General features: G+C 38.1%; 1 protein-coding gene across 1 annotated transcript in view; it reads left to right on the forward strand.

The window, feature by feature from the left end:
- The window catches only part of LOC148941288 (uncharacterized), a 287,630-nt gene that overhangs the window by 256,392 nt on the left and 5,732 nt on the right, over nucleotides 1–25,506 (forward strand). The window contains exon 5 of the mRNA XM_089104141.1: nucleotides 1,136–1,240. Within this exon, the coding sequence (XP_088960267.1) occupies nucleotides 1,136–1,240 (105 nt within the window). The remainder of the gene's footprint in view (nucleotides 1–1,135; nucleotides 1,241–25,506) is intronic.

Raw genomic sequence — 25,506 nt, forward strand, 5'->3', positions numbered from 1 at the left:
GTATTTTTCTTTTACTATTAATACCCAATAAGAAAGGCAATTTGTTCTGAACGACGTCATCGCAAATGAATTTCCTAAATTGACAGGTAAAATTGAAAATGATGTTGACTGAAAACCATGTGATTGACACCAATGACATGGTGTCAATGTGATTGACACCATCATGAAAACCAATGATGAAAACCATGTCGGATTAAATGGTAATGCATTCCCCCCTGGATCGGATACACGCCATCTACTGATACTCCCCCCACAGCCCTCGGGGCAAGGGTTGTAAGTTATACCCCGGGGACATATAAGGTCTTTATAGAAAGCTTTGTCGTTGAAACTTCAAAAAGGGCTCATTTGATTAGAAATCCAATGGGCTAGTGCCCTTTTTAATAGTCAAAAGTGATCAAAGGGCAAGCACCCCTTCTCATGCCCACCTTTTCCCCAAACACATCCAATCAAAATTTTGAGATAGCCATTTTGTTCCGAAAGTGATTGGAGGGTAACTAATCCCCCTTTCACGCCCACAGCCCTCAGGGTAAGGGTTTTAAGTTATGCCCTGGGGGTGTATAAGGTTTTTATAGAAAGTGTTGTAGTAGTAACTTCAAAAAGTGCTCTTTCGATTGGAAATTGAAATGGCTAGTGCCCTTTTTAATGGTCGAAAGTGATTGGAATTCAACTAACACCCCACGCCAACCATTTCCCCAAACACATCCAATCAAAATTTTGAGGTAGCCATTTTGTTCAATGTAGTTGAAAGTTCCGAAAATTAGGTCTTTGAGGATCACCCCCCCCCCCACAGCCCTCAGGGAAAGGATTGTAATCTATACCCTGGGTGTATATAAAGTTTCATAGAAAGTTTGGTCGTAGAAACTTGAGAAAAGGTTCATCCAACTGACAATTCAAAGGGCTAGTGCCATTTTTAATAGTCGAAAGTTATTGGAGGGCAACTAACTTTATTCAGGGTAGCATTATTGATTTTTTTTTTTTTTTTTTTACTTAATTTTTGTATACAATAAAGTCTATTATATTATTTTTTTTCTTTTACGAGCTTAAAAAACATGTCAAGGGAGGGGGAGGTGAAACCTCTGAAAGCCCTCCCGCTGGATACTACCTTGGTATGTGACTAATTAATTGTTTTTACCAGGCTGGCCCTAAAGGATCTTACATGTTGCCTGCTTCGCCCAATGGCATATGTCTTTTACCCAAAGACGAAATATGTGTTGCTGACACATATAAACATAGAATCCAGGTATGTATAATCTTACATACCTTACATACAACCGCCTCTCTTAAGTAAAGTGGCCGATAGTAGGTGGTAAATAGTAAATTTAGTCAAGGATTATTCCCTTTACTAAGATTACTCCTGGAGCTTAGTTTATATGTTCATTTAATAAAATTCATTTAATACAAAACCCTAGGAAAGGGGGGAGTCCCGACAAAGAGAGGAGACCAAATGAAATCAAAGCCTTATAAGCAAGGCCGTACCCAGGTTTTTTTTGGAGGGGGTTTTATTCAAAGTTTTTTTCGGGGGGGGGGGGGGTTACACAAAAAAACTCATAAAAAATTTGTTTATATTCATTTTTGTCACGTTTTTAAGAGCCAAAAAAACATTTCATGAGGGGTTCAAACACCCCGAACCCCCCGCCCCCCCCTTCTTGGTACCGCCTTGCTTATAAGTCGATCTGTCGTTGTCACTAATTTCAGTAAGAGAAAATAACTCTCCTTGCTGTAACAGAAATTAGTGACACTAGCCACATATAAAACGGGGCCTCCCCGACCTTAATTAATAAAGCAAAGGAGATTAAAAATGAAAATGACTGGTTTAGAGTACTAGCTAAAAAGATTACTGAGGCTACTGACTAAATTAAAAAAATATTTGAGTCTATCTTCCTTTTCTTTCCTCAATCATAATGGGAATAAAGCTCAAAGAATTTATCTCCATTCTAAGTCACAGAACTAGCCACGAGTGGGAGGATACTACAAGGATATAGGAAAAAAATAAGCATAATCACTTAATCATTTAAGGAGAGATTTCTCTGTCATGGGGGTATGAGCCCAGTAGCTTAACTTAGCTTACCCTTTAATAAGCCGAAAAAGAAGAACCCCCCCCCCCCGAGAACGCTTCATAATTGAAGCGTTTCGAGGGAGAGAGTTCTTCTTGGAGGTTAATCTCAATTACAAAAGACAATAGTATGTTAATAGTAATTAATATTCGTAAGAGATTTAACGTTTTTTTTATAACCGATACAGATAACATCAGACCCACTAACTTGCTTTCTAGCTCATTTATGATTAAAATGGGGGAGGGGGTAAAATTCTAATTTTAGAATTCTCGGGGGGGGGGGTCAAAAGTAGGTCGAACCTAAAATTAGTGATTTTCAGGCTGTAAGGTGTTGCCTTGAACAAGGCCATCTTTCGAACTAAAATCAATGGACCCTACATTAATCTTGAAAAAGTAGGGTAAAAAATTCCTTTAACGTAACTTTTAAGCTGATTTTTGTTTTGTTTTTTTAGTTCAAATTTTGAAATCAATTTATCTGTACAGAACAGCATTATAATTGTATTAAATAAAGAAATTAATTTAGTAAAATGTACATACAAAAACAGATATAAACTTATCCGTACCAGTTTTTGTCCTAACATGAAGGACAAAAAATACTACATAGTTTATAGCTCTTAAATTTTAAACCCTCTTACGAGGGTTGTATTAAATGAGATAATGATTTATTTACCCTGGAACACTAAATCTTCCAGGATAAATATAAATCAATATATCTATGTTATCAGAGAAAACCTCCTAAGAGGGTTTAAATAAAATTTAATACTATATGAACGAAATGAATAACGTACATCCACCGGTCTTTTATTATCAGAGGCAACGCTATAGCGCTGCTTATAGTATTAAATAAAAAAACAAGTTTTTTAAACTGAAAGCAAGGAGCGACATTAAAACTTAAAACGAACAGAAATTATTCCGTATATGAAAGGGGCTGTCCCCTCCTCAATGCCTCGCTCTTTACGCTAAAGTTTGACTCTGTCTCACAACTTTATTTTTTAAAATAATAAAAAACTTTAGCGTAAAGAGCTAGGCGTCGAGGAGGGGACAGCCCCTTTCATATACGGAATAATTTTTGTTCGTTTTAAGTTTTAATGTCGCTCATTACTTTCAGTTAAAAAAACTTGTTTTTTTTATTTAATTTCTGATCGTTTTTTAGTTAATGCAACTTTTATTTTGGCTCACCGTCATTGAAAAAGTATACAAAATTTGCATAAAAATTTTACTCTTCTTTTGCTAAATGGCTGTCTCTAAATTTGGTTCTGACGTAATTTACAAATTAAGTTGGTTCTGACGTAACGAACTCCTATATTCGTATATTTTTCTTCTGGCAAAAAATACAAAGTTGCAGATTTTTGCAGATATGAGCTCGAAACCTATGAAATAGGGTTTTCTGATATGCTGAATCTAACGGTGGGATTTTCATTAAAATTCGTTCACTTGTAGGGGATGTTTTCCCCCTCTTTAAAAATCAGGTAAATTTTCACAGGCTCGTAGCCTTTGATGAGTAATACTAAACTTAATAAAATTTATATATTTAGAATCAGCATTATAAGCCCATTCTTTTTATACATTTATTTACATCAAAATTCCGTTTTTAAAAGTTTCGATTACAATTGAGCCGTATCGCTTGTTTTTTTTATTGTTTTTTTTTATTACGTATATGAGGGGGTACTCCCCTTAGTCAATACCACGCTCTTTACGTTAAAAGTTAAAAAAAAATTAATTCACAAACCCCTGAATCACAAAGGCCATTTAATTAGAATAGATAGCTATTTTGAAAGCACGAAAAAAAACTGTTGCGTAAAGAGCGAGGTATTGACTTGGGAGAGAACCCCCTTATATACATAACTGTTTCTGTTCGTTTTAAGTTCTAATGTTGCTTCTTACTTTCAGTTGAAAGTTGTAAGTAAACTTGTTATTTTAAAATTTAATTTCTGATCGTTTTTTAAATAATGCATGGAAATCCGGCGCCCCCTTCATAGAAATGTCCCTTACCCCAAAAGAAACATCCTCCACGGAAATATTTTCCCGAGTAACCCTCTCCTCCAGCCCGCCCCCCCACCCTACCAAAATTCGTCCTGAAAATGTCTGTATACTTCCCAATAACCAATACAATATGTAAGAAATGGGCAAAGTTAGTAGAAAGGCCTTATTGAGTCGTGACCCCACCACGTGGTTTATGGTTTTCTCAGTGAGAATGAAAAAACAGAATTTTTCTCACTTGAAAAACCAGGAATTTTCTCACATTGATTTGTTGTTTTCTTGGATGGTTATGTATGTTGGTTGATTTATTTGATGTTTTTCATGGTTGTCAACATCAAATTATGGATGTTTTATGGTTTTTGTCAGTGAGAATGTAAAAACAGGAACTTTCTCACATTTATGTCTGTTTTTATGGTTTTTGTCAGTGAGAATGGAAAAACAGAAACTTTGTCCCTCCCTTCTTGTTGTTGTTCGATGCAGATGTTATGAGTTTCCGGGAAACAGTATTTGTTATTGTTGTTCAAGCCAAATGTTATGAGTTTCCAAGGTAACAGTTAGATCACGTGTTTCCTTCTCAGCCAATCAGAGGACTTTGTTTACATAACAATTTGACCTTGAGATTTCGTGTATAACGGGCATGCAATGTGATTCAATTATCAGAAAATATTGTGAGACAATGGATAGAACAATTAACATAATTGATGAGCTTGAGGCCTTAACAGCCGCAATTAGCAATGTAAGTGCATTTTTATTTTCAAACGAATTTTCCTTGGTCACCCTCCAGAATATTCAGTTATTTTCGAATTAGGGTCTAACAATATCCCCCCCCTCCCCACCATTGTCTTACAATCCCAAATTCTCGCAAAAAGAAATAATTATCCTTTCGTTACATTCCTTCCTTCTATATTTCCAGCTAAAGCGATCACTGACTTCTGTCAATTTTTAATGAAAATGCTGCTCTGTTTTGAAACAGGACTCCAATGTGAGCCCTATAATTAGACATCACCCTTTTCCGTTTACAAACGCGGTCAACGGAACTATTCTTCCGTCAAATTAAAACACAATGATGCAATAATTAAGCTAGGCCTACACAACCTGTATGGAAGTAGAGAAACAAGTTATTTCCGAATTAGGGTCTAACACTATCCCCCCCCGCCCCCAGTGTCGTACACTCCCCAAGTGTCGAAAAAAGAAATAATTATCCTTTCGTTACATTCCTTCCTTCTATATTTCCAGCTAAAGCGATCACTGACTTCTGTCAATTTTTAATGAAAATGACGCTCTGTTTTGACACAAGACTCCAATGTGAGGCCTATAATTAGCTATCACCCTTTCCGGTTTACAAACGCGGTCAATGGAACTGTTCTTCCGTCAAATTAAAACATAATGATGCAATAATTAAGCTTACACAACCTTTATGGAAGTAGAGAAACAAGTTGTTTCCGAATTAGGGTCTAACAATATCCCCCCCCTCCCCCATTGTCTTACAATCCCAAATTCTCGCAAAAAGAAATACCATTTCCATAAATTCCTTCCCTCTATATTTCCAGCTAAATCCCTAGCCAGCTAAATCGGTCTAGCCAAAGGGTTTGTTTTGGTTGTCAAATTAAAACGATTTTAGACAATAATTAAGCTAGGCCTATGCAACCTGTATAGAAGTAGAGAAATGCATTCTAAACAAAATAATTGCTAACAATATATTTAAGACATTATGTAAAAGGGAGGAGGGGGCAATGCCTCGCTTCTAACAGCTTCGTTGTAAGTAAATTATGTAAAGGGGGAGGGCAAGGCCTTCAATTCTACCGCCATCAGTGTAAAATGAAAACAAACTATTTCTTCGCATTAAAAGTAAGGGGGGATTCTATGTGTAGACATGTACACCCATTGACAAGAAAAAAAATGTGTAAATATATGCATTTCGTCTCTAGACATGTTTTTAATTTTTTTCAAGCTTTCAATAAAGTTTCTTTTATATTCCCGGGCGTGAATCCAGGATTTTTGTTGGAGTAGGGGGTTGGCACTTTTAATAGTGACAAAATAGAAAAGATAATTGCTTATTACCTTAATTGCTTCTTCGTCATTTAGTGATTTTAGCTATAACATTTGAATAAAAGGTAGTAAGATATGCCTTTCGCTTGAATAAAACAAATGATTAACTCAATGAGAGGGTAGAGTTAGGGTGGGTTAATTTTAATAAATTTAGGGGGGAGAGAATATGGTTTTTTTGCTTTACTTCTTTGCGATAAATGCTTTTCTAAACAAATTTATGTTTAATAACTTTCTTTCTTTAAAAAGGGAGAAATTATTTTAATACTAATTTTTCTTCTCTTCTTTAAGGCAAATTATGAAGAATTTGCGGACCCTACATCGATGAGACCTATGGCTGGCGCAAATAGCGAAGAATGCTCCTCGCCGCCACCCGCTAAGAAAGCGAGGGCCAATAATGCGCCCCCTGCGAAGGCTACTGTCATGCACTATGGTCGCTGGCCGAAGCCTCCTAAGCAAGTGATGCATGTCCAAGTGCAGCCATCCATATAAGCCCCTCTTAATCAAGCCTCAATGCTGCCTCGTCAAGTTGCAGCCTCGGCTGCACGAGCCCAGTATATCGCTAGCCCGTTTGCGAAAGATAGTGATGGACATGATATGATCCATTTGAACCCCAGTCATACAGCAGGGCTTTCAGGACAAGATACAATGCCTGGTCCTTCGGATGCCCAAGCCCAGACGGAATATGCAAATGTAAACATTTTTCCTACCTATCTATTTCTTCCAATGTTTTTTCTTTTTCACAATTTTTCAATATAAACTTATCTCAGATAGATATTAACCCCTCACCCCCACTATTACATATCTAAATGTAATTTTTTACAATGAAACAACTCTTTTATCTGTTGCTATCGCTTCACATATAGTTTAGACACCATTGAAGCTCAAAATGCTATTCTATTCACAATTGAATACTATCTTGCTTTAATCTTTGGCTTAAAGCTACGCACAAGCATATAAATAGATCTGTTTCACCCCCTTTTCCTGTTCTATCATTAGCGAGGGTTAGACCGCCAAGTCTAGGCTTTCAATGCTTTAACATAATTCTATTGTTTGGCCAAGAAAATTAGCTGTGAATTGTCTGCAAAATTAAGAAATTGGAATTTTATGTAGGAGCGAAACAAGTTATACCACAATAAATAATAATTGCTATTTATTAAAATGCTGAAAAGGGGGAGCATAGATGACATCGAATCTCTATGATCACTTAAAAAACGCACTAGAGCTTTTAATTTCCATTCATATAGTTTTAAGAGAGATTATTCTTTTGTCACATATTGGCGTTCTAATTTACACTGAATATTTCTATCGTGCCAAAGATTTTAGTGAGGGGGGAAGCGAGTTAACGGTTCTCGACATTTTGAAGTTCAAACTCGTTCATCTAACCTCCATAATTAAACTCATGTGTTTACTGAACCTGTATGGAATTAGAAATATTTCAACTTTTGAAGGGCATTATGTAAAGGGGGCTGGGAGCCACGGGGTGTGGTGGGGGGCCGGGGAAGCGTCGTGGGAAGCGCAATGGGCTCGAGAAGCGCCGCGGGAAGCGATGCGGGCCCGAGAAGCGCCGCAGGAAGCGCTGCGAGAAGCGCTGCGGGGGAGCGCCGCGAAAAAAAAAAAAATTTGAACACTATGAAAATAAACGAACAAATTGCTGCCTTCTATGTCATATCTTAGATTATCTTGAGTTGGAACTTTCAGTTGAATTAACCAAATGTTATTAAGCAATAATCCAAATTTTGAAAGCAGTAGATGATTTGAACACTTTGAAAACAAGCTATTTTTTCAGTTATAGGTTGGTGCATTGGTCCCCTATTGTGTGTCTTCCCCCTCATCAGTTGCAGAAGGTGAGGAGCTCTCCAACAACAACATTTCACCATGGAGTGATATCGTCAATTCCGACGAAATACCTGTTAATATTGATGAGTATTTAAGTGATTTTTTAAATGTAGATAATAGCACAGTTGAGCAGGCGGACTTGAGTCCAACTACACTACAGCTTTTAAATGATTTCACAGACGAATTAACTGGGAACCCTTCTTCTCCTCCTCCAGCCTCCGATACCCTAACGAGTCCACGACTACCAAATGAAGGGGCACTTTCGCCATTTATTTTTGACCCACTGGGGAGTGGTGATAAGATCAACGCGGGGGAGGGGGGTACAACCGGCCCCGATTTTCAAGTGACCAACATAAATTTTAATGCAATAGTTGTTTACACTGCGACCTGTGGTGACCCTTATAATTCACGTATGGGGGGGAAATTTGTTTTTGACCCTGTAGAAATTGTGCAGGCCTATGTAGATAAAATTCGTGCACTACTGGAGAACCAAATTCAAATGTGGGGGGAGGGATTCAATTAAGGTTTCTATTGTTTTAAAAGTTTTCTATTTAAATGAGGGGAAAAGTGAGGTTTACTATGACTTTGTACATTCCGAGATGCGTTTGGTTTATTCGAATTTGGAAAATTTTGAGGGTGCTTTCTTAGATTGGGTAGATCAAATTATAACGCATCTTGAGAACTTTAATGAAAACGGTAGTGGCTCTCTAGTTCTTTTTGTTGAAAATTTAAGTGTAAATATTAGTAAATTTAAGAAAGATTTTATTTTAAGAGGGGGGCCGGGGGGAGGGAGGTCAGTAGAATTAAAATATAATCCAGATCTAGAAGGTTGTAAAGGTGTCCAGCGGATTTGTTTTGAAACAGGTCAAATGTGTTTCCGGTATGCTTTCCTCATATCAGCATTCGAGCCTCTAGCACGTGACGCTTTCAAGACGAATTTGGACCACTGGGCTGTACATGGGAAGGACGGGTCCGATTTCCCCATTGTAGATTTTTCATGTTTAGAGGGGAAATACCCAGTAACGCTACGATCCATTGATATTTTTGAAAGGGCTAATGCCCACTTAAATATCGGCGTTACTGTGGTTCAGTATGAAACTGAATTTGAAGATGGGGTTCGCTCTAAAAAGAACGGGGTGGTTTTCCCCGTAAGGGGCCCGTCAGTTGATATGGTCAGACACTGGGTTTGGTTGTTATACACTCCCCCCTATGAACCGAATGCAATTGGCCATTTTAATCCGAGTACCAACATTAGTAGAGGTCTGGGGGAGGGTAAGCTTCGGGGGGAATGTTTCTACTGTCCAAAATGCCTCTCTCGATTCCGTAGTGATATAAAACTATGGAGTCATATGAGGCACTGTAGACGGCACGGATACCAGACAGTGGAAACAATTTCAGGGGATAGGGCTATTCTACGATTTAAAAATTTTCAGAACACACTTCTCCAGTGCAACAAAATATCTTTAGACTGTGAAGCTAAGCTGGTGGAGGTGAACGACCCCCAATTTCCAAACCGAGTCAAAGAACATCAGGCTATTGCAGTGTCCTCTTCTCACGCGCAAAGAGATAGTTCTAACACCATGCAGTTGTTAGAAATAGTAGAAACATTGGATGAGAGGGAGTGCATGGTCAAGGCACTGACTACACTAATTGGCACGGCTAATGGTGCTATTTCTCGTTTGAGACATACCCATTATCCAATGGTGTTGTCCGCCGAGGATCATATCGCGATTAAAATTCAAAACGTATATTGGGTTTTGAAGGGAAAGTGTGTAGAGGGGGGAAAGGGGACTAAAGGGAAAATAGGTGGTGGTGGGAGGGGGAAAGTCAGAGATCATAATCACTTGTGGCAGGAAATATCCTCGGGGGTAGTAATTTTAGGGGGGTTGCGCATCAATCGTGTAATTTAACTGTTAGCCAGCAGTTTTTTATCCCTGTTTTTATTCACAACTCTAATTATGACTTAAAATTTATTTTACCGGCACTGGCACGTATACACAGAGAGGGAGGGGGAGTAGATTGTCCATGGGTAAATAGTTCATTTACCTATAACATTATCCCCAAATCGGCCGAGAAGTTGTTGCTTCTCGAACTGAAATGGCAGGCAGTGGATAATGGGCATACGTGCTGGAATAAAATCAGGTTTTTAGATTCCTTTAGTTTTTTCCCAAGGCATTGAGTCAATTGATTCAAGTGCAAAAAAGCGACAATTTTGATAGCTTTCCCTTGCTTAAACAGCACTTTCCAGACAGTGAAATGTATGACCTGTTGACCTGCAAAGGTATATACGCATACGACTATTACTGCTCTGGTACACGCTTAAGCGAAGTGAAACTACCTCCAATTGAAGCTTTTTATAATTCACTGATCAACAGTGAATGCACAGCTGAGGATTATGAGTTTGCCAAGAAGGTGTGGTCTAAGGGGAATTGTAAAAATGGGTGGGATTATTGTAGACTGCACTTGGCCAGTGACGTTCTAACTCTGTTGGATATAGTCTGTAAGAATACAGACCAAATCTATTCAGACTTCGGGTTAGATATAGGCTATTATTTTTCCACACCCCATTTAGTAATGGATTTAATTTTAAAAATTAGCAGGGAAGAAATAGGCCTAATCACCGATGTAGAACAACACCTTTTTGTAGAGCGTTCAATGCGGGGAGAGTATGTTTTCCATGGGGACCGTGTCTTATCAACCGATCCGAGCGGACAAAGCACCGGTGCAAAGTCAAATGCAGTGTTCTTGGACATGAACTCATTGTACCCCTCGGCAATGTCTCACTACTCTTTGCTGTGTGGGAACTATCAATGGCTTGAGAATCCTTGTGAGATCCCCGACATTACCACCGTCGAGGACAATGGGCCACAAGGATGGTTATTTGAAGTTGACGGTCACATTCCGCTGGCGCTTCACGACTCAGTCAAAGATTTTGTCTTCTCCTGTATCAATCGGCCCGTGAGCAGGGACTCTCTGAGCCCCTACAATCGTTCATTGGTTGAGGATATGGGGATGCACTGGACTCCCTCCAAACAAAAACTGATTGCTGATTTGGACCCTAAAGAGAATATCGTTGTTCACCATGTGCTTTTGCACTGGATGGTGAACAATGGTTTCAAGATGACCAAAATACACAGGGTCCTGCAGTTCAATCAGCGACCATATTTGAAAACGTTTATCGACACCTTTGTCGATAAACGCTCTAGGGCAAATTCAAAGGTGGAGAAGGAAATGTATAAGCTCATTCTAAATTCAGCGTTTGGCAAAATGTGTGAAAGCGTTCGTAATAGATCTCGCTGTGACGTCGTGACTGACCCTCTAGAGTGTGCACGAATTAGTGCCGACCCCAATTTTACATCGTTCACGAGAATAGAGACTGGCATGGCTCTTCTACACAGGCAAAACTAAAATGTGGTACTGAACAAGAATATTGCAGGCGGTAGTTCAGTACTGGAAATTTCCAAAAAGCTCATGTTGTCGTTCTTTTACAATGTGTGCAAGGTGCACTGGCCACGGGAGGGGGAGGTTCAAGTTTACTATGGTGATACAGATTCTCTGCTTTTAAAGGTAAATAGGACTGAAGATTTATTGGGTGATTTAGAAAAGGGGGAACACATCAGCTCGCGGATGGATTTCAACAACTGGAATCCAACCCTCTACCCCGAGTTGGTGAAACGTCAAGCCCCCAACCAACTATTAATATTAAAATCAGAAACGGGGAGTGATTTGATATCCAGGGGGTGTTCCCGGGCCCCAAAGTCTATTGCGTTGAAACTCATAGTGGGGATGAAAAGAAGGCGTGTAAAGGGGTGCCTACACATTTTGTAAAGAGCAATTTCAACATGAGCGTGTACAGAGATTGTGCAGAAAGTAGCCTAGTGCCGAGAGCACAAGTGCTTGCAATTCGCTCTCTACAGTATAGAAATTATACTGTGAGAGTGGAAAAGAATGCAATGTCGTGTATATCCGACAAAGTCTATGTGCTCGAGAGTGGTGTGACTGTCCTACCTCATGGCCAGTCCCGTATTTCAGACCGAGTAGATTGCATAGACTATCGCCATCAACTTGGTCTGGATAAATTAACCTAATCTGAACCAACCAACTAACCACCAACCACCAACCCAATCAAAAATTAACTAACCCAATCTAACCACCTTAACTCAACCTCACCTAACCTAACCACCGCCACCACCACTAACCCAACCACTAACCTAACCTGTAGCAGCCGCAGTGACCGGACAACTATTGTAGTGTTTTTTTCACCCCCGCGGCTCCCGGGGGGAGGGGGGTGGGGGTTCCCTTCCCGCGGCTGCCCAGGGGGGTGGGGGGGGTCCCGCCCGCGGCCGGCCGGCCTTCGGCCCTGCGGCCCCCGGGGGTGGGGGGGTGGGGGGATCCCACCTTTAAATTCACTGTAATGTTCAACTGTGCTAGTTCCAAGTGTATTTTCAAGTGTTTTCTGTTTTGTTGTTGTTGTATAGAAAAGTGTTTTTTTTTTTTTCTTTTTTTTTTTTTTTTTTTTTGTACAGAAATGTGTTTAAAGACAATAAGTGTTGTTGTTGTTGTTGTACAGAAAAGTGATGTACAGAAAAGTGTTTTTAAAGGCAATAAGTGCTGATGATGGACAAAAGTGTTTTTTTATAGAGTGTTATCATTGCCGTGTTCATGTTAAACAAATAGAGTTTTCATGTCGACCATGAAATTTTGTCAATTGTTCTTGTTGAACAAGTGCTATTTTTATAGTAACAGTTCATGTTGAACAAATATTTGTTTTCATGCAGTGCCGAAATAAATGCTACCATGAAATATTGTTTTTTTTGTTGTTGAATAGATTGATCTATGGGGAAATTACTACTTATTCATTTGACACGTATGATTTACAGTTAGTTGTAGTCCGACTGTTGTCAACAGCAGCATGTATCAATTTAAAACACCCTTCAGATCGTTTCTGTGTGGTCCCTCAATGTCGGGGAAAACAACACTTTTAGCTAAAATAATTAAAAATTGCGATAAAATGTTTTTGCAAAAGCCGAAAAAAATCTACTACTGCTATAGTATTTGGAAGGAGTCATAAGTTCAAATAAAATTTATTGCCACCTCCATACCTATACAATTCATACGGGGACTTTATGTTTTCAAAAGTATTGAATCTAACTCGTGGTTGATTATTGATGATTTGGCTGAATCCATTGAACAGTTCTCACAGGAAATGCTACAACTGTTCTCCGTTCGCTCCCATCATGAACACATTTCCGTTACTCTGGTTCTACACAATCTGTTTCATCAGAGCAAATGTATGCGAACCCTTGCTTTGAATTGCACCGTCTATATTATCTATCGAGTTGTTCGTGATTCTAGCTCACTCGTAACTCTCAATAAGCAGATATACCCCGGCACTTAAAAATATATTTTGTCAGCGCACACTCAGGCGACTAGCAAGCCCAACGGTTACATTTTGCTGGAGCTTAATCAGATCACACCCGAGAATCTACGTATAGTCACCGATATTTTCGACAATGAAATTACAGTATATCTTCCAGTGAACAGTAGAAAAGGCTATTTGTTGGCATTATGACACTGAAGAAGCTTCACGAACAACGGTATTTATTTTCCGTTTTAAGTACTTCAAAACCTCCGCTTAGGAAGGCTATACTCAAACATGGGGTTGACAATGATTTCATTAATCCAATATCTGAACTTTTTTTAAATTTAACTGTGGGCATTTTACAACTGCAATATGGTTTTACACAACAGAAAAAGCAACATCTTTCCACTGTCGGCGCCTTGGATTGAAAAAACAAGGGGAAAAAAATTAAAACAACACGGCTCCTTCAGGCAGGCGGTAGCTTTTTCACACTTTTACTGCCAATAATTGCAGGACTTGTAAACAGTTTTCTCTAGAGAATGGCAAAACCCTATAAATTGACACAATTTGAACTTGTCCTCTCGCCCGTCGAATATATTGAAGACAATCTAAACAAATTCATTAACGTTGAGAATATTGCCGATGATAGAAAAATGCTTTTACTTCAAGATGCATTGCGACGTATGGGCAAACATAAACCATCTCGTGAGAGACCCACCGTCGCCACCGTCGCTGATCTCTCCAAACAGGAAACATATCCTCAAGATTCTGCAGCACCATCAAAGGAGAAGGAATTGAATTCAATTGTATCAAAAATTGGAAACCTATTGCCATTGACCTATCGAGAACAGAGTAAAAGAGTATTATCTTATCTCATGTTGGAAACTGGCGATCAAGTTCAAGTCGATAGCACAGGGAAACGATTTATAATTCAAGGAAAAGGTTAAAACCTACTTTATATTGTTTGTGGAATTGTGACGAATTGCCCAGAGCTTTTATAAATTGTTGATAATCTATACACCCTTTTGAGTGTATCAAACTTTCACAAAAAACTTATTGGAACTAAATTGATTCTTAAGAAAGTTGAAGAATATAGTCCTCCACAAACAGCAACATCATTTAAAAAAGATTAAGAATATTCAATATTTGAAAATACTATCAGCACCACTGATTTTACAACACCTGTGGATGCTAGTCAAAAGCGAAGACGAATTGATTCACCCTCCAGTGTGCAAAAGGGGAGTGGACATTACACTACGTGTTTACGTTCAAAATGGATAAAGTTCTGAAAGGTGTCTATGAAAATATTGGTGAAGCGAGAAGTTTAAGTTCTCCCAAAACGCTTTCTAAAGCTGTCTCTGGCATCACCACATTGAAAAAAGCAAAAGAGTACCTAGAGAAAGAACCGAGTTACACACTGCATCGGAATCATAGGCTTCGCGGCAAACAATATCGACAAACTAAAGCCTTTTTCCCTCTGCATATAATGCAAACGGATCTTTTAACTTTAGACGCACTTCAACAACGTCACAATGCACCCTACAAATATATTCTGGTGGCAATCAGTGTCTTAAGTCACTATGCCTATGCAATTCAACGGTGATCAAAGAGAGGTATTGAAGTTGTTCGGACCATTGAAAGTATTTTTGAGAAGGATTCATATAGAAAAATTCAATCGGATCGTGGCAGTGAATTTGTTAATCCCCATGTGCAAAAGGTTCTTTTGAAATATAATACAGCACTTTATCATAGTCACAGCCCAATAAAGGCTGCATTGGCTGAACGATTAATAAGAACGATTCGTCTATTAATTTCAAGATATTGTAGCCTGAAAAATACACCGGCTTTTATTCATGATTTAGATAAGATCATGCAGATATACAACCATCGACCCCATCGATCTCTGTCCAACTCAAGCCCTCGGGATGTTCACTACAATGAAAATACATTTGATACTTTTCTAAAGTAATACTTCAAGGTCGAAAAAGAGAAGAAATATAAATTCAATGTTAGTGATACTATTCGAATTAATTGAACTAGCAATATTTTTGAAAAAGGGAATTATTTATGGAGCACTGAACTTTTTAAAGTTTCTCAAATTCTGGACACAAAACCCATAACTTATCGACTGCGAGACACCAATGATAACGAGATTCTCGACGGTTTTTATGAATATGAACTGTAAAAAGTTAGAAACACTAGTGAAATTTATCAAATTGAAAAGAGATTAAAGAGTCGTACTCGTAGGGGCAAGAGACAGTTGCTTGTTTGCTGGCTAGGATACAACTCAGATTTTGATTCTTGGGTCAGTGCTGAAGATATTGACAATGCCCAATGGTTTCTATGTGACTTTCATGTTCAATGTTTCTGATCCTCTCTACAATGACTTGAATAGAACAAGTGATTTTTGGACAAAACTCTCCCCCACCATCAAATTCGAGGGCGCGTATGAAGTGGCTATCGTCGACTGTATTCTCAAAAATACCTACTACATCCTGAGAAAAGATCTTAAATATGAAATATGAATTAGACCCTATGATTGGCCGCCACCACCCTCAGGTGATCAATAACAAATTCAAAAAATTAATTAGATGGATTATCCATATATTGCATTACCCTACGAGGAACTCACCTGTATAAACGATTTATGGCGTTCTATTAATAAAAGAATTTCCGCTCGTAAAAAAGGAGCTTTTCATTTCAACTATTCAAAGGAGGAGGTAAGATCTACATTAGTTCACCTATTGCCATTGAAAAGTTTATTATCTATGATAATATAAATTATGTTCTTGGCTTTAAGCTAAATATAATCAATGGCAATAGTGACTGATACACTATTTTCATTTTATCTTACTACCCGCCTGCTTTCCCCACAGACACTTGTATATTTCTCTACGCTTCATTTGTGGAAACATCTCGGGTTGGTAATTCAAATGTTACCCTCCTACGTGTTCTTGAACGAAAAACCAATAAAGAACATATTCACAACTACGATATAAAGCATCTTCAATATATTCCCGTAAAAACTTCCTATTTGGAACTCTGTCAGTTAACACTAAGAACCGAATGGGGTGATCCCATAACAATTTCAAAAGGTTTGGCTGTGATTACATGCCATTTTCGACCCATCCTTCAAAAGCAAGATGTATAATAAAAAAGTGGTATTCACTTGTCCTGATATCGACTGCTATGGTAATACTCTTGGCCCAAGACAACTGGGCAATAGAATGAACTAATACAAAGGACGCTCGTCAATGTCTGGCTATGGTCTTGGCAGTTGGTTTGCTAAGATGTTTCGCTCTTCACTACCACTGGGTAGAAAATATCTTGTACCGGCTGCGACAGATTTTGCATCCTCTACACTATACGATTGGGGCTCTGGCAAGGATTTTAAAAAAAGTGCTTCGGAAAATCTTAGGTCCAGTGCGCGAACCCTTGGCGATAGATTAAAACAAAATGGTAAAGGCTTAAAAAGGTCAAGAAACAATGCACCACTCATCAGTCTCCACTCAGGTCAGAAACGAAAGACATCATCCCTCTTGTCAAAGAAAATAAGGAAAAAGCCGACACAATCTGTAAACAGAAGAAGAAGTCCCAGGAAGAAAATTGTTAGATCGAAACTAGATTTCTTCTCCTAAACTGTCCTACCTACCGCATAAGGATTCTCAACCTTCAATCACCGCCTCATTGAATCTATTCAATGCTGAAAATGTTGATGTGAGTGTCAAGCATGGATACTATGAACAATTTTATCCACAACAGCCCCTCTCCGATAATATCCACTTTCAAATTTATTCCAATGAAGACTACTTTATGGACATGTCTTCAACATTTATAGATTTGCAAATGAAAGATCGGAAATCCGATAATGCAATGCCAATTCGGGCTGATGGAATATTCTATGAAAATTGTATATTACATAATTTATTTCGTCAAATAAGTGTCTACATCAATGGCACGCTGGTGAGCACAAGCAACAATCTCTCAAATTATACAAGCTATATGCAATTCATGCTGATGACACCCAAGTCATAAAAGGAATTGAGAGGCACCTCCAATGAATATGAATATATTACTAATACAGATAGTACAGATGCACATAAAAATGCTACAACTAGTGAATTACATCTAGTTGGAAAAATATATAATGAAATATTTAATATACCCCAATGGCTGCCGCCCAATGTTAAAGTGGATATAAAACTAACGCTTGCACCCTCCAATTTCATATTGAGAAAAGAACTTGCTGCCAATCGCGATGTAAATCTCTCCCTCACCTCGGCAATACTTCATGTACGCAAACACCAGGTCATGAGTTCTGTTGCTTTGGCAGTGGAAAAACTGAGAGCCAATGGCAATAATATTAAACTACTTGTTCCTCATACAATCACCAATCAGCGTCATATTGCAATGAGTTAACGCACCTTCACCGATTCATCCTTTATCAATGGTAAAATTCCGTCAGAACTCGCTTTGCCATTTGTAAAAAGCGGCAGTGCAATAGGATCATGGACTGAATGCCCACATAAATTCGAGATGTTTGGACTTTCATCTCTTGTGTGCAAAGTAAACGGCATCCCACTCTAAAATCTATCTTTTGATAAATCCTATAGAACATTGTACGAGTTGACCATGCAAACCCTAGATCATGACTCTCAACTATTTGAAAATGGTATAACCGAAGGTATGTTTCCTAAAACACATGGTATCATTGTTCTGGATTTGTCAGGTACACAGGATATGAGTATAGTACGTATGGGGACTGTGCGTTTAGAGTGTACATTTGCCGACCCATTGGCTGAGAGTATTGCACTAATCTCACTAAATCAATATGAAACCTATTGGGAAATCACTCCCGAAGGCAGTGTTCTACTAGACTTGGCGCCATGAACACCGGTCAAATAATCAATGTATTTAATATGGACCCGTACATGTCCCTGTAAAAATCCTATAGTCTGCCTTCGGACTTTCTTGGAAAAATTAAAAGCGCCAACAATACTTTGATTAGTATTAATAGCATTCCGTTGACTGTGCTGACGGGTCATTGGCTGTGCATCTTTCAAACAATGAAGACGATAGAATTTTTTGATCCTCTTGGCCTACCCTATACATTCTACACTCCCCACATCAGCAACTATATTGAGAGCAGTGGGAAAACTATTATTAAAAATCGGAAGAGGGTTCAGGATCTAACGACTAAAAGCTGTGGCTTCCATGCACTACTATATTTTGTATTCCGATGTCGCGGCTATACTTACAAGCAGTTTCTCCACATTTATGGTGACAATCCTCGTCTGAATGACTTTCTAGTGGAAAATATCCTCTCAGACCTATACAGTATTGATTTCAGTGCCCTAATAGTAAAGTGCTTAGAAAATGTTTGTGAATATGTTTATTAATAAAAAGCGTATATATACAAAAATTTCTTTAAATCTTCATTTTAGATTTCTTAATCTTTGATGTATATGCAACAGTCATGAACAACTAATAACGTTAAATCATTTGGATTAACTGTATATTGATCTTGATTTACTGCAAAGTCAGTGTCACATTTTCTACAGTACAATGTAACTTCACTCTTGTCATATCTCTTTGTATAGTCAATGATACTATTAGCATTCATATTATGAAATTCACGAGTTTCAATCTGTCTATTTGAAGCAATATCACATACAGTGTTTTCAAATGGTGAATCACATTCGGTAACTGCCAAATAAAAATCACTTGGTTTATAGTCATAGTAGGCAGTGTCATCACAACGATGACGTAGTAACCAAATTGTCTTGTTAGCCCAACAGTTGAATTGTAAACCAGATTCCTCTTCCCAGAAAAATTTAAATCCGTGATGATACCAATCTCGTAGAAATAAACTAAAATCACGTTTAGGATTCTTTTCAATCATAGCGGGGTAAGTTTTCTCCCACTGATCACATTTTTCATGGCGACAATTGGAGCACAGGTGCCCTCTAGGGTGAGGGTCACACACCTCCTCAAGACATTAATTACATCCTTTAATTTGTAATGCATAACCTCTATGTAATTTACAAGTGTTACATAATTTGCAATGTTCACCATAGCCATCTATAATTGTACAAGTCTCACATTGAGTCCAACTGGCAAGAGTGTACAAGCACAATAGATATATATAGAAAATTTTTCGGTTTCCGATGTAAACTCGCTCACAGCTAAAACGAAACTGATCGTCCTCGCTCCTTTGAATTCTATTCACAGACTAATAAAAATATAACAAAAATCCTTTCTTTATATTCACTCCGCCGCTACTATGTAACCAGCTCTCTGATTGGCTGAGAAGGAAACACGTGATCTAACTGTTTCCGGGAAATTCATAAAATCTGCCTCGAGCAACAAAATGAACGAAGTGTCATTGACCTGCTCCCATTAGACTCAATAATCCATTAAAGTGAGAAAGTTTCTGTTTTTCCATTCTCACTGACAAAAACCATAAAAACAGACATAAATGTGAGAAAGTTCCTGTTTTTACATTCTCACTGACAAAAACCATAAAACATCCATAATTTGATGTTGACAACCATGAAAAACATCATATAAATCGACCAACACACATAAGCATCCATGAAAACATCCATAAATGTGACAAAATTCCTGTTTTTTCAAGTGAGAAAATTTATGTTTTTTCATTCTCACTGAGAAAACCATAAACCACGTGGTGGGAAATCCGGCGCCCCCTTCATAGAAATGTCCCTTACCCCAAAAGAAACATCCTCCACGGAAATATTTTCCCGAGTAACCCTCTCCTCCAGCCCTCCCCCCCACCAGACAAAAATTCTTCCTGAAAATGTCTGTATACTTCCCAATAACCAATACAATATGTAAGCAATGGGCAAAGTTCATAACTTGCAGCCCTTCCCCTGGGAACTGTGGGGGATTAAGTCATCCTAAAAGACATATTTATTAAATTTTCGACTATGCTGAACAAAATGGCCATCTCAAAATTTTGATCGGGTGACTTTGAGAAAAAAATGAGCTTGGGAGGGGGCCTAGTTGCCTTCCATTTTTTTGGTCACTTAAAAGGGCACTAGAAGTTTTAATTTCCGTTCCAATGAGCCTTCCCACAATATTCTAGGGACCACTGGGTCGATACGATCACCCCTGGGAAAAAAATATAAATAAACACGCACCAGTGATCTTTCTTCTGGCAAAAAATGTAAAATTCCACATTTTTGTAGATAGGAGCTTGAAACCTCTACAGTTCTCTGTACCTCTTAGAGTTCTCTGATACGCTGAATATCATGGTGTGATTTTCATTAAGGTTCTATAGCTTTTAGGGGGTCTTTCCTCCTTTTTTCGTAAATCAGCCAAATTTTCTCAGGCGCGTAACTTTTGATGGTTAAGATTAAACTTGATGAAACTTATATATTTGAAATCATAATTAAAATCTGATTCTTTTGATGTATCTATTGGTATCAAAATTCCGTTTTTTAGAGTTTCGGTTACCATTGAGCCGGGTCGCTCCTTACTTACAGTTCGTTACCACGAACTGTTTGAAACTGTTTGAACTGTTTTTTTTTCCAGAGGCACTTCATATGGAAAGAGTCGTCGTAAAAACTTCAAAGGGGGCTCATTCGATTGGAAATCTTGAGTTCTAGTGCCCTTTTTAAGGGTAAAAAGTGATTGGAAGGCAACGAACCACCATTCCTAAAATACGTCCAATCAAAATTTTGAGATAGCCATTTTGCTCTACGTAGTTAATTTCCAGATAGAAATTATGTTTTTGAGGAGGATACTCTCCCACAGCCCTCAGGGCAAGCGTTGTAAGTTATGCCCTGGAGGCATGTAAGCTATTTATAGAATGCTTTATCGTAGAAACTCCAAATGGGCTCATTCGATTGGAATTTCAAAGGGCTAGTGCCCTTTTTAATAGTCGAAAGTGATTGGAGGGCATCTAACCCCACTCTCACACCCACCTTTTGCCCAAACACATCCAATCAAAATTTTGAGATAGCCATTTTGTTGAACATGGTAGAAAATTCTGGATAATAAGTCTTTGAGGATGACAACCCCCCCCCCCCCCCAACAGCCCTCAGGGTAAGGGTTATAAATTATGCCCTAGGGGCAAATAAGGTTTATATAGAAAGTATTGCAGTAAAAATTTCAAAAATGGCTCATTCTATTTGAAATTTAAATGGCTAGTGCCCTTTTTAACAGTCGAAAGTATTGGAAGTCAACTAACACCCCTTCCACGCCCACCATTTCCTCAAACACATCCAATCAAAATTTTTGAGATAGTCAATTTGTTCAACGTAGGTGAGAGTTTTGGAAATTATATCTTTGAGCATGCCACTCCCCCCCCCCCCTAAGGTCTTCAGGGCAAGGGTTATAAGTTATGCCCTGGGGGCATATCTGGTACTTATAAAAGGGATGGTCGGACAAACTTCAAAGAGGGCTCATTTGATTGGAAATCGAAAATTCTAGTTCAGTTTTTAAGAGTCAAAAGAGATTGGTGGGCACCTAACCCCCCCCCCCCTCTCCTCGCCCTTTTTTCTCAATCTCATCTGATAAGAACTTTGAGATAGCCATTTTTTTAAAAATAGTTCAAAGACCATATAACCAAAACTCATGGGCCGACACAGCCCCCCCCCTGGGCCAGAAGGCAGTCGTTGTAAGTTATGCCATGGGGGAATATATGGTTCTTATGGAAGGGATGCTCGTAAAAACTTCAGAGAGGTCTAATTTGATTGGAAATTGAAAGTTCTCGTTCAGTTTTTGAGAGTCAAAAAAGATTGCAGGGTAACTAGCCCTCCCCCTGTGCCCCTTTTTTCCCGAATGCATCCGATAAAAATTTTGAGATAGCCATTAAGTTATAAATTGGTCAAAGGTCAGATAACGACACCTCGGGTGGCGACACTACCCCCCCCCCCCAGGGCCCGGGGGTAGGCGTTGTAAATGCCGTGGGGCCGGTATGATTCTTATGAAAGGGATATTCGTATAAACTTCAGAGAGGGCTCATTTGATTGGAAATTGAAAGTTTGAAATCACTTTCTAATAGTCAAAATAGATCCGATTGTAACTTTCCCCCCCCCCCCTCCCCCTGACGCCTTCTTTTTCCAAACCCATCTGTTGAAAATTTTGAGATAGGCATTTTGTTAAAAAAAAAAAAAAAAAAATAGTTCGAAGGTCGGATAAGAAAAACTTCGGTGTCAATGCAGCATCCCAGGGCCCGGGAGATGGCGTTCTAAGTTATGTCCTAAGGGCATGTATGGTTCTTATGAAAGGAATGCTCGTACAAACTTAATAGAGGGCTCATATGATTGGAAAATGAAAGTTCTAGTTCACTTTTAGAGAGCCAAAAGATTTAAGGGCAACTAGCCCCCCCCCCCTCATGCCCTTTTTCCCCAAACCCATCCGCTACAAATTTTGAGATAGCCCTTTTGTTCAACGTTGGTGAAAGTTCTGGAAATTATATCTTTGAGCATGCCACTCTCCCCTCCACACCCTTTTTTCCTGAATGCATCCGATAGAAATTTTGAGATAACCATTAAGTTAAAAATTGTTCAAAAGTCAGATAACAAAAACTCAGGTGTCGACACAGCCTCCCAGGCCCCGGGGGTAGGCGTTGTAAGATATGCCTTGGGGCATATATGGTTCTTATGAAAAGGACACTCGTATAAACTTCAGAGAGGGTTCATTTGATTGGACATTGAAACTTCGTGTTCACTTTTTAATAGTCAAAAGAGATCTGACGGCAACTAGCACCCCCCCCCCCATGCCTTCTTTTTCCAAACCCATCTGATGAAAATTTTGGGATAGGCATTTTGTTAAAAAAATAATTCCAAGTTGGGATTAGAAAAACTCCGGTGTCAATGCAGCCCCCCAGGGCCCGGGAGAAGGCGTTCTAAGTTATGTCCTAAGGACATGTATGGTTTTTATAAAAGGGTTGCTAGTATAAACTACAGAGAGGACTCATTTGATTGGAAATTGAAAGTTTTAGTTCACTTTTTAAGAGTCAAAAGATATCCGATGGCAACTAGCCCCCACACACACACACTTTTTCCCCAAGCCTATCTGATAAAATCTTTAGAATAGTCATTTCATTAAAGACATTTCAAAGGTCATATAAGAAAAACTCCTGTGTCGATGCAAACCCCCATGGCCCGAAGGCAGGTGTTGTAAGTATGGGGGCATAGATCGTTTTTATGGAAGGGATGCTTGTTTAAACTTTGGAGAGGGTTCATTTGATTGGAAATTGAAAATTCTTGTTCACTTTTTAAGATTCAAAAGAGATTGGAGGGAAAATAGCCCCCCCCCCAGGTCCTAAATGCATCAGATAAGAAATTTTGGGGTAGACATTTTGTTAAAAATTGTTTAAAGTTCAGATAACAAAACCTTCTGTGTCGACGCAGCCCCCCCGGGCCCGGCGTAAAAAGTGATTGTGATTAGGAGTAAAAAGTGATTGATGGGCAGCTAGCTTCCCCCTCACTACATTTTTTATCCCCGGACGCACTTCATATAGAAGGGGTCGTCTTATAAATTTCAAAGGGGGCTCATCTCAAAGAGGGCAAACTTTTTTCACTTATCGTGAAAATATTGTTACTTTGATACCAGTTTTGATCCTTTCGTGAATTTTTGATTTTTCTTTTAAATTTGATATTGAAAAGTAAAGGCCATTTTAAGCATAAGCTAAGTAGATACAAATACCTGTTAAGATTCAAACTCAAAATTACCAGAAATTACAATTAAAGAATAAATGAAACCCAAAACGAACGGAAATTAAATAAACAATCATAGGAAAAAACATACAAGCAGTAAAAATATAAATGAATAAATAGATTTTAAAGCGAGTAAGGCTTAGATCGAATATGAAAATCAAGCTTAAATTGAAAAAAATATTTGGCTATTGAAGCATAGATGAAACTTAAAACAAACAGAAATTAAATAAACAATCAATGCAAACAAACCTACAATAGATATTAATGTGAATGAATAAATAAACATTAAAACGAGTGAAACTTCGATTGAATATTCAAATCAAGCTTGAAACAAACAAAAACCACTACAAACAAGAGTTTGGGTATTGCCTCGTTCTCTCACAGTAAAAGTCTAAAACCTACTACGTCATTGGCGCTTTACTGAAAACTATATGCGTCTTGAACAGTCTTGGAAAGTATAAACAACATCAAATTGAATATTTGATATACAATGATATTAGTTGTTGAAAGATCCTTCAGTTCATTAATTTTTTTCATTCCAATTTTATTTTCATTTTCAATGCTGAAAAAACTGGAAAAGAGAATATTTGTCATATAATTCGTTTTCAGTGAAGTGCCAGTGATGCAGAAGGCTTTTGGTTTTTATTTACAGTTAAGGAAGGGAGCAGTATCCAAATTATTGTTTGTAGTGAAACTATATTCGTCTTGAACAACTATTGAAAGAACTAATAAGTTAAACTGAATATTTGCTGTATAATGATATTAATTGCTGAAAACTCATCAGTTAAAAATTTAAATAAACAATCAGTGCAAACAAACCTACAATAGATATTAATGTGAATGAATAAATAAACATTAAAACGAGTGAAACTTCGATTGAAAATTCAAATCAAGCTTGAAACAAACAAAAACCACTACAAACAAGAGTTTGGGTATTGCTTCGTTCTCTCACTGTAAAAGTCTAAAACCTACTACGTCATTGGCGCTTTACAGAAAACTATATGCGTCTTGAACAGTCTTGGAAAGTATAAACAACATCAAATTGAATATTTGATATATAATGATGTTAGTTGTTGAAAGATCCTTCAGTTCAATAATTTAATTCATTCTAAGTTTATTTTCATTTTCAATGCTGAAAGAGCTGGAAAAGAGAATATTTGTAATATAATTCGTTTTCAGTGAAGTGCCAGTGATGCAGAAGGCTTTTGGTTTTTATTTACAGTTAAGGAAGGGAGCAGTATCCAAATTATTGTTTGTAGTGAAACTATATTCGTCTTGAACAACTATTGAAAGAACTAATAAGTTAAACTGAATATTTGCTGTATAATGATATTAATTGCTGAAAACTCATCAGTTCAAAATTTTACTATAATTTTAATGTTTATTTTCAGTATTAGGCTAAGTACAAAAAAAAACATTTGTAATAAATTGGTTTTCAGTAAAGTGCCACTGACGCATTCGGTTTTAGATTTTTACAGTGAGAGGAGGCAATACCAAACTCTTCTTTGTAGTGATTTTGTTCGTTTCAAGCTTGATTT

This window comes from Artemia sp. Qi Xiang Cuo, chromosome 18 (assembly GCF_049724085.1).
Source record: "Artemia sp. Qi Xiang Cuo chromosome 18, ASM4972408v1, whole genome shotgun sequence".
Classification (NCBI taxonomy): Eukaryota; Metazoa; Arthropoda; class Branchiopoda; order Anostraca; family Artemiidae; genus Artemia; species Artemia sp. Qi Xiang Cuo.